At 33.1% G+C, this 11,373-nt stretch overlaps 2 protein-coding genes across 2 annotated transcripts; both read right to left on the reverse strand.

Annotated features, from left to right (window-relative positions):
- Nucleotides 1-4,500: 4,500 nt before the first annotated feature.
- Nucleotides 4,501-5,635, reverse strand: LOC131039847 (G-type lectin S-receptor-like serine/threonine-protein kinase SD2-5). Its single transcript, XM_057972699.1, has one exon. The coding sequence runs from the start codon at nt 5,357-5,359 to the stop codon at nt 4,643-4,645; it is 717 nt and encodes a 238-aa protein (XP_057828682.1). The 5' UTR covers nt 5,360-5,635; the 3' UTR covers nt 4,501-4,642.
- LOC131039833 (G-type lectin S-receptor-like serine/threonine-protein kinase SD2-5) lies at nt 5,372-7,210 on the reverse strand. Its single transcript, XM_057972685.1, has one exon. It carries the CDS (start codon nt 7,208-7,210, stop codon nt 5,372-5,374), a length of 1,839 nt encoding a protein of 612 aa, XP_057828668.1.
- Between the last annotated feature and the right edge of the window lie 4,163 nt (nt 7,211-11,373).

An 11,373-nucleotide genomic window follows, 5' to 3' on the forward strand; every position in this document is an offset into this window, starting at 1 on the left:
TATTCCTCAAAAAGTATGGATTTTCCACAGACTTTTGAAATATTTTTGGAGTATGAGAGATTATGAACTATTCATTTACTTATGTTTATCTTTTTTTTTTTTTAAAATCATTTAATAATGGAAAAGAATATACGAATTTTAATGTTTGTAGGATTAGAAATATTCTATAAGATGAAATACACCTTCATTTTAGCTTTCAATATGTCCATTGTTTCTTCTTATTTCCTCGCTCACAGGAAATGTGCCTTTTCTACATGCACATCTTTTCACAATATGCTTATTAACATGTATGCCAAGGAAAGACACGAAAGAAGAAGACAACGCCTTATGGAATGTGATTATCACAACATACAAAAGATACAGATATCCTAACAAGGTAGTCATATTGTTTTAGTATATGCAACAAATAGGTTTCCAACCCAATAAGTTTGCGTTTGCTAGCGTGATCCCAACCTATACCCAAATGGAAGCTTTGGAATAGGGTATGGTCATTTATCAAAGCATAATGGAAGGAGGGTTTTTGTTAGATGATATTGTTGGAAATCGTCTGATAGACATGTATATAAGATGTGGAAGAATGGAAAGGCATGACAATTGTTTGACAAAATGACACAAAGAGATACCATCTCATGGACTACAATTATTGCAGGATACACACAAAATGGATGTGTTGATAAAGATTTATAAATTTTTAATCAAATGCAATTGGCAGGTGTAAATCAGAATTCCACAACCTTTGCCAACATCCTCCTTGCCTTCACCAAATTCGGAGCTTTTGAATAGGGTATCGACATTGATCAAAGCATAAGGGAAGTAATCGTGACTGCCTTAGTAGACATTATGCAAAATGTGGAAGCATAGATAAGGCATGTGAGTTATTTGACAAAATGCCTCCAAGAGATGTCTCATGGAATGCAATGATTGTAGGATCTGCACAAAATGGATTTGTTGATAAGGCTTGAGAAACTTCTAAGCAATTGCAATTGGCATGTATAAAACAAAACTCCAAAATCTTTGCTAATATCCTCCCTGTAAGTGCCAAAATCAAAGCTTTTTACCATGATATTAATATCCATAACAACATATATCATGGCTGGAAATGATTTGGTAGACATGTGTGCAAAATGTAGACGCATATACAAAGCACGTGTAGTGTTTCACAAAATGCTTCAAAGAAATGTGGTTTCATGGACTGAAATGATTGCAAGATATGAACAAAATAGATTTGTCGAAAAATATTTAGAAACATTCAAGAAAATGCAATTGGTAGGTTTTAGGCCAGACTCGACAACCTTTGCCAACATCCTCCGTGCCTGCACCAAAGTGGGAGCTTTCGAACAGGGTATGGGATATCCATCAAAGGATAGAGGGAGGAGGATTTTTATTTTATATTATATAGTTGGAAATTCTTTGATAGACATGTATGTCAAATGTAGAAGCATTGACAAGGCACATGAACTATTTCACATAATTCCTCAAAGAGATGTTATCTTATGGGCTGCAAGGACTGCTAGATATATAGAAAAATGGATTTATTGAAAAGGACTTAGAAACTTTGAACCAACTGCAGTTGGCATGTGCAAAGCCAAATTCTACAACCTATGCCAGTATCCTCCCTGCTTGTGGCAAAATGGGAGCTTTGAAATAGGATATAGACATATACGCAAAATGTGGAAGGATAGACAAGGCATGTCAACTATCGGATAGAATAGGGAAAATTTGTTATCTGCACTTGGTTTGTTGCATACGTATTAAGATCTCTACAAATATCGGGTATGTTAAAAACTCTAAACCACAGTAGAATCATACCCCATAATGAAATTCATAATCAAGGAAGAAAATATAATCGAGTTATAGCTTAAAAGATATTTTGAAAGAGGAAGAAAGTCTTGCATAAATTTTTTTTAAGTAGATGATGCGTAAAAGAGGTATTTAGCTTTTTTTGAAAGTGGTAGCTTTGAAGCTACACATTTTATGTCTATGTTCAGTTCCGGTTTCAAAGATTGTAGGTTTCTTTCAATTTACGAATAGTTTATGATTCTTCATTCTTAATCATATATAATTTTTTTAGGATCTCAGTTTACTTTAATTTCAATATAGTGTTTCAAATTATTTTGTTTTGATTTTAGTATATGAGATCATTAGAAGTGGTTCCTTATTAAAATTATTCTTGTATGATCTTGATTTGGAAATTTTCTTTCTTTCAAATGGTTTTAAAGTCTGAAACATATCATGGCATCTCTTCATTCTTAGTAAGGGTTGTTTAGATATTCGTTTTAATTAAATAGTTTAATATTGTGTTTTTGGATCCCAACAAATAGAGCTAGCCTAATTGTGTATGAAGCTCATCCTTTTTGAGAGAAACAACATTTCCCTAAAAATGAATGCCATAACACACTTCATTGTTGTAGCTGTGACCACTTGGAGGTGAGGAAGCATTAAAAACTTTGTGGCACAATTGTATGTTTTGTTATTGAAATATGAATTTATTTAATGAAACATTTTACAAGATTAACCTAATTGGGATGTAAGACTACGTTAGCGACCAACACATTGTTGAAGTAGGTAACACCCTGTTTTTCTCTTGTTTGTCCATCATTTTCCACCATGACCCATTAATGCATCCAAACATATTAGGAAATTGGAATTCATTAGTATTGACATAGTTACTTTTTATTCAACATCATAAAAATCAAACCCATTATATTTTTTTCCTCACAAACTCTTTATTCAGCACCAGACATGCCTGCCAAATCTCACCATATCTTCATTGTTATTCTTATATCCAAATTCTCATTCAATGTTTCATTATATTTGATTGATCTAATATATCTAGAGATACCTTTTGGTTCTCAAGATTGACTACCATCTTGAAAGACTTGGATTTGAGATGCTTGCAGTACGAGTAATGAAGGAAACCTAGATTAAAAATACTTTTCTTGTCTTGTTGACACTACAAATGTTAGGTTCTCATAAGTGTTTTCATTGATGGCTTTACAGGGAAAATGAATAAGTAGTTAAGCGCGCTCCAATAGTTGTTATAGAACTCCTTGGTTTAATGCCTAATATTTTGACAATATTGTACCGATAGTTGTGACCATAACCTGTGTTTCCTCTAAAACAAGATGCACAAAAGTTAGCTTACAGACTTGAAAATCCTACTTTTTCTAATGGTGCAGTTGCCCATCCTACTACTCTAATCTTGAAATCAATACTCTGTTAAATATGGATAGGGAATAGAAAATAGTAACATTACATGTTATAATGTTTCTTCGAAGATCTTCTATCATAATTGAAACCTCTACACCCTAAAACTCTCTCAATGATTCATTTGTGATTTCCAATGTGCATATACTTTATGCAGATTTGTTTCTCGTGTGTACCACTATATTAGTAGTTTATTTCCTCCTAGATTGTTAATCTATCACAAATGGAGAGGCTAATGAATGTATCCATAAAAAATGGGAAATGAACAATAGGCTTTCTCTCAGATTATCTGCCCAAAGTATTCCACTTCATAAACATCCTATATCAAATCCCTCACAACAAAGTTTGAATAAGGAAGTGGACAAAGACAAGGCTTAACCAAAACACTTTGTATTACACAAAAATCTTGCATAGATTGACAATTTAAATTATAAGTCGCATCCATTCATATTCAATTTTTCCCCATATCTCAAGATCAACTCAGATATATCCTAAATAATTACTCCTAACAAAGGTAATGTTTGTTTCTTCCAACTTTTGCCTACCCTCCAATATATTACTCAAAGCATATCTTGCTATTGGTGTAACTATTGCTCATCCAATATGTATTTTCATTTATGTTACTATTCCCTGGGGAGGAAGTCCCCTTTAGGAAATTGTCTCACGTTAGAATCGGTTGTCTCAAAAAAAAATTCCAAGCATTGTTTGTGTTACTTAAGATAATAATTTTTTGAATTGACCTTCCACTGCCTTTCGATATACCCATTGAACACTAAGATGCAATTGCTAGTTTAATAATAGAATACAATATGTATTATATCAAGATAAGTCACTTGACATGGTTTTTATATTATATATTATAGACTATATTTTATAAATATAAATTTATTTTAAAAATATTATTATTGTTATATTTATTATTTTATTATAGTTATAAATATATACTATACTGTACTATTGTAGCAGAAGAACCCGCATCCAAACACCACCATATGAGATATTGTTGGTGAGAAGATTTGACCTGACAGTGAGTGTGACTATGTCAGCTGATCCAGGTGTCCATGATTCTAAGGAGTGGATGTTATTGATCCATGTTGTTCCTCCATATCCATTTGAAGCAGGCAGAGCAAATGGCAGAATTAGGCTTACCATAAGACTAAGAAAAGTGTTATAAATTTACCTAAGATTAAAATTCAGGTTTCATTACTATTATGATTTGGATTGTTTAAAATAACATAATAAAAAATTCTGTAATACACTAATGAATAAATAGAATAACGTATCTCCATGATAATATGCTAGTTAGTAGTTTCTTCATGTAATCGTAAATGATAATTTATCGAGTACAATAATAGAAGAGTTCCTACTACTAGTAAACAATATATCCAGAATCGAATCAATCAAAATTCACAGGTATGAAAGAGGAAATATAGAATCATCTTCCAGCTAATGTTGAAGACTCTGCGGTGTACGAGAGTTCAGATAAGAGCGGGACTGAGTGGTTCGAAGCAGGGAAGGAAGGAAAAGGGAAACTACCCAACTCTACCGTCCCCTCCAATGCCCTTATTACAGTTGACATCGCAGGCCTGCTCATAAAATCATCCTGTATACACAACATCCCCACTCCTAACATTTTGGTTGCCTCTTCCTTTACAACATCCGCTTCATCTTGAAGCCTTGAGTCTAGCAAATCTGTCAATCTCCCTTCTTCGGCTTTCATCTGTAATACTGAGAATAAGCGAAACTCAGTAAGCTCTCTGCTTCTTTTTCCGCTCACAATTTCAACCAACATAACACCAAAGCTATATATATCTGCCTTCTCTGTAATATGCATATTCAACAATTCAGGAGCCATATAACCAGGTGTTCCTCTCAACATAGTTATCACTTTACTTTGCTCTCTGTTAGTCAACTTTGCAAGCCCAAAATCTGAGACCTTGGCATTGAAATGCTCATCCAGGAGAATGTTTTGGGGTTTGATGACGAAATGAATAATTCTCTGTTCACACTCTTCATGTAAGTAGGCCAATCTCCGCGCTATATGAAGAACTACTTTGGATCTGGTCTTCCAATCCAGCACAAATTGATCGGAATGATTGGGAAATATCCATTTCTCAAGAGACCCATTTGGTAGATACTCGTAGACAAGCATTCTATGGGATTTCTAAGCACAAAAACCTTTCAGTCTTACCAAATTAAGATGATGAATACTGCCTACCGTTTCTACCTCTGCTTTAAACTCTTTTGTTCCTTGCCCTGCTCTGTCCAGTCGCTTCACTGCAATCTTTGTGCCATCAGACAGAACGCCTTTATAAACAGATCCGAATCCCCCGCTGCCAAGCTTCGTACTGAAATTGTTTGTAGCATTTTCCAATTCCTTGAATGAGAAACGAAAAGTTAATCCAGCCGGCCAGTTCTGAGAAGCGTCCTCATCCTCACGCTCATCACTTTTCTCCCTTGTATTGCATTTTCTAGATTTCGCCTTCCATGCCCCCAATACGAGAAACAGGACAGCGAATACACAACCAACAGCAATACCGATATCTTTAACAGAGCGATTGGCGTGCTTGGAGATGGAGATTCTCTTAACTTTAATATAAGCACTGGAATTGTAAAAGGTATCACTTGGAGTGTTCATTCGCAGAGAGTAGACATTGGACTCCAGATAACAATAACCACTAGAACTATTGCCAAAGATACCATACCTGAAAAAAGCAGCTTTGCAAGTGCAGTTTTTGAGGCAAAGAGTTTTGCATTCATCACTTGAAACCAACTCTGTGGTAGATGCATTTCCATAAGAATAAGTAAAATACGACACATGATCCATCTCCAACAACTCATAATCTTGTAGACTGCTACTGATTGTAGATGTCTCTGGACAGACGAGAGGACTAAGTGGTAGACAGCCCGAACTGGGTTTGGAGGCATTAATCTGAGCAAAAACATTGGCCTCTTCAGGACAGCTGCACTGACCATCGTTGCAGACACCATAGTCCCCACAAGTTTTTGGATACTCACAGACAGTTAATGCACTGGTAAAGCTTGTCAAATAGTCAGTTACAGACTTTCCAGTTCCTGGCTGGAAAGAATAAAACTGCAAATGCCCATCTGTATTAATCTTATAATAGAGGCAATTTTTAGGTGCAGAAAGACTCACTGTAATCGGATTCGATGGATACCCGACAGGATAGTAATTGAGCGACTCATTATCCAACTGCATATAAGCACAGTTAACCGTTGTGGGTTCCTTTGGATGCCTAAAATACATTTGAGCGGGCGCAGGGGCCGTATACATAGCAAAGCCATCCACATTCAAGGATCCATAGTAAAACCCTTGACTTGTATTGATGGGAGAAATATTTGCAAAAATCTTCTGTCCCACCTTCCATTTCTGGTCTACCATGAGCGTATCAGCGGGATGGTCGAAAGACTGCCACATGGTTCCGTTGGAGCTGTTCAAGAGCACTAAGTTCCCCTTTTCTTCCATCGTTATTCCTTGAATTTTCTTGGATGATGTATTTGTAGACCAGACCAGAGTGCCATCTGCGTCTTTCAACGCAAGGTTCCCAGTTGAGGTGAGTCCAAGGGTTGCGTTGTCTTGCACTAAACGCTCTCTATTTGCAGTCCAGACCATCTGCAGGTCATATGGATCAGTATAATCAGTCTGGTAGATAACAAAGAAAACTGCAAAGGAATAGCCCGTGTGACAAGGAATAGAGTAGCAGAAGAATCCACATCCAAACCGTAGGTTCGCACCACCATAGGAGATATTGTTGGAGAGAAGAACAGGTCTGACTGTAACTGCACTTATTCTAACCGATTGAGCTATCCACGACTCTAAATACTGGACATTATTTGTCCATGTGGTGCCTCCATATCCGGTTGTAGGAGGCAGAGCAAATGACTGTATAACGACAGGAGATGATATAAGGAGAACAATTACAACTTCAAATACTGAAATGGAAGAAAAAGAGGAAATAGAAAAAGAGTCGATTTTTCTCATCTTTCGAAGCAGAATAGAAATCCAGAGGGCAGTGGCACATGCAGAGTAATGTAAATGCTTCTCAATAATCAAAGGGAATTACATTGGCATGGAAATGGGAACACTTTGAATCCCAGAGCTTATCCTAAAGAGTGTTGGGTCATCACGATCAACAACCAGACAAACCTTCTTAAAATGTGAAAAAAAAAAAAATATCATTGAAGATGAGAGTCAATGAATGCCGGCGTACTAAATGATAGTGGGTCTCTTGACCTACAGAACACGACTCTAGTGATATTTAGTAAGTTCCTAAACAGTAGGTCACCTTTCTTAACTTTACACATTTAGTGAGTTTCTAAACAGTATGTCAGATTTTGATGGTTTTTTTTGGTTTTTTTCTTACAAAACTTAAGAGTTTAAAGTTATTGCTTTAGCTTCTAATTAGTTACGAATATGTGCACAAAGGTCACAAAGCTGTCATTTAAAAGTGACACCCAATATCTATTTGTAGGTGCGCCAAAAACCATGTGCTACAATCACACAAAAAAAATTGCACAACTAATCTACTACATATTCCTCTAATAAATCTTTTTGACCAATACCAATGCCCAAATCACCCAATAACCATGTGCTATGGGTACTAATAAAGTTGTGTAACGCTTGCAATAATATATTCAAATTTAGATCTAGTGAGTATAAAAGTGGACAACTATTGGTACATGTGAAATATTTTAGTGGGTTTTTAATTATCACGTGTTAACTATTTTTAATTATATTGAGTTAAGTGGGCAAGAACATATCAACTATTTGTACATAGGTCGCTACAAATTCATTTCTTCTATTGTCAAGAGTTCCAAATCCTTGGTTGTATAGATTTTCTATATAAGTATCCTTTAATTTAGTAAAGAAATAGTATAAGAGATACCTTAAAAAAAAAAAATCTAATTTTTAATATTCAAAATATTAATGTCCTTCAAATAAATATATATAAAATATTTATGTTAATTTAGTGCACGCACGTGTATGTTTGTGTGTGATTTTAAATTTTATATTTATGTGCATTCTTTAAATAAGCATAGATTAATATAAGAGAAGTATACTCTTTTCGATAATTATATAAAATAATATTTTATAGCTTTTCAAATATGTAGAAATATAATAGATGAGGAGTTGACTATAAGAAAAAATATAAAAAGACAATTTTAATGTTTATTTAAAAATTATTTCATTTTAAAATTTATTTACTTATCTTATATTGAATAGATATTTTATTTCGCAATGATAATTTTAGTTTTTTATTTCCCCATATATGAGTCGTAACATTTTTTCTAACTAGAATTTTCTTTTGCTGTTACTAGAATTTTCTTTTGGGTGCGAGAAGACTCATCAACATTTTGAAATGTCTTACGATTTTTCTGCGTTCCATTTTCATTTAGAGACGTACAATTTTGTGAAGAAGTGATATATCGATGAATGAAGTGAAGGCTGAAGATGAGATGCACATTCTCATGTCTATTCTTGAAGTCGTAACATTTGTCATTATAAGATTTGTCAATGAATTTAAATTCAATGATGTTGTAGCATTTGTCATTTGTCAATGCATCTAACTTTAATGGTGTTGTAGCCCAGATGTTCCTCCCATTTTCCCCATCTTTTGCTGAAATTGTCTTTTGCGTGCAAAGAGAGTAATTATCTTCACCAGCATAGGCTAGATGTTCCTCCCATTTCCCACAAATGTCTACTCATGCATTTGTAATTACTTCAGTCAGGAAAATATAGTTTGTAGGGTGGGCAAGAAAAAATTATTTCATATTTCTAGTCACGTTCCATGGGCAAGAGAGTGGAAGGTTAGAGATTTGATAGTTATTATAAGAGAGTTTCACTAAAATCATGCATATTCTTAAGAAATGAAGAATTGAATTATACGTAATATTAGATTGTGCATATGCTTAAGAGATAGAGAATTGAAATGTACGTAATATTCCTAGAAAAATGATTTACATTTAAAAGTCAAAGGATGGATAAATAAGATGTAAAATAATGTAATAAATTTTTTTCCTTATAAATAATTTATCACAAATTAGAAAATAGTATATATAAATCTATAAGCAACCTTTAAATTAAGTTCAAAATTCAATATGTTTAAGATATTTTCCATAGCATATTTATCCTACTTAATATTAAAAATGTAAATTATTATTATTTTTTAATAGTGAACCTTGCACACATACCAATTTTTATTTAATTTTTTGTTTGGTTTATAAAATATGTGATACATGTTTGCATTGAAATATATCATATTTTTGTGTGAAGATGGAATCATTCCCCTAACTTTTATCCATTTGTATACACACAATATCCCTATTTACTTAGTCTTTATTATTGATTAAAAAGAAATCATTATTTCCATTAATTGCGAGAAACTTTTATCTATGCATTTCTCAAATAAAAGAAATGGATTTCCTTCTAATTATTCCTCCTAACAAATTAAGTTGAGCAAATTTCTTTTATAAATGAAGAATCAAGAGATGGATAATTTTTTTTTTTTTTCAAAAATACAAATTTTTACTCGTATACGAAAAAGTAGAGAGAGGAGAAGCTGGATTGTTGAAGCTTGATGTTGAATCCTCTCCAACCTTCTACCAATCCTTTCTAGATCTTCCTTGCAACTTGATGAAAATCCTGAAGAATCAACTTAACAATCCTACCAAAAGATTAAAACTACAAAAGAAATCCTACTTCTATCAGATGAAAAACTTCAAAGCAATTTCTTCACAATAAAAACCATGAACTCCTTTTTTGAAAGCTTGCATACATTATATAGAAAAAAACCCTCAATTCCACTGTCTAGGGAAATTAATTGAAAATGAGATTCTTTTCCAATATTGGTTGCATGCAAAATTGATTAATTACTTAGTGGGGGAAGTTACATGCAAGAAATTAAAGAATAAATATTCCTCTAGAAGTTTCTAATTTCTCCTACAAATTGTGCCTATTTGAAAATGAGAAATTAAATAATGCCTAATTAAATTATATTCTCCAATGGTGTATGCAGGTCCATTAGTTAACCTTTTATAATAATTATTCAACCATATTCAATAGCTTAACCACAAAAAGATATAATAGTAATAGTATCAAATCAAAAAGTGATAAAGGAGGGTTATGACAATAAAACCTCCCAAAGGAACCCCTCAAAGAAAATGGTGGGCACACCATTCACCATAGAGTAGTAAGAAAGAAAGGGTGGGGTAGAGTGAACTACAACATGAGAAGGTGCACAACCAAGAACTACAACATAATTGACACCATTGGCACAACCCAAAGTTAAGTTGTTAAAAGGGAATGCAGAAAAGAATCATCATTCGAAATGGGCATTCTTTGAGCTGGCCCAATGATCATATCAGCAACCATATAATCCATAGAACATGAGAAAATATCCTTATTAGTAGTTAAATATATCAATTCAACCATGAGATCACTGCAGTTTGGAAAATATAGTTTGGAGGGTGGGAAAGAACAAATTATTTCATATTTCTAGTCACATTCCATGGGTAAGAGAGTGGGGGTTTAGATATTTGATAGTTATTATAAGAGAGTTTCACTAAAATCATGCATATTCTTAAGAGATGAAAAATTGAATTATATGTAATATTAGATTTTGCATATGCTTAGGAGATAGAGAATTGAAATGTACATAATATTCCTAGAAATGGGATTTACATTTAAAAATCAAAGGATGGAAGATGATTTGAAGGTATTATAGCTTTATAGTTATTATGGTTGAGATTGTTGTAATGGGTTAAATGAGATGTAAAATAATATAACAATTTTTTTTCCTTATAAATAATTTATCACAAATTAGAAAATAGCATATACAAATCTATAAGAAACCCTTAAATTAAGTTCAGAATTCAACATGTCTAAGATATTTTCCATAGCATATTTATCCCACTTAATATTAAAAATGTAAATTTTTTTTTTTTTGTAATAGTAAATCTCGCACACATGTCAATTTTCATTTAATTTTTTGTCTGGTTTATGAAATATGTATATGTGATACATATTTGTATTGAAATATATCATATTTTTGTGTGAATATGGAATCATTCCCCTAACTTTTACCATTTGTATATACACAATATTCCTATATACTTAGTCTTTACCTTATTATTATATGCACATTC

The sequence above is a fragment of the Cryptomeria japonica genome, chromosome 7 (genome assembly GCF_030272615.1).
Source record: "Cryptomeria japonica chromosome 7, Sugi_1.0, whole genome shotgun sequence".
NCBI lineage: Eukaryota > Viridiplantae > Streptophyta > Pinopsida > Cupressales > Cupressaceae > Cryptomeria > Cryptomeria japonica.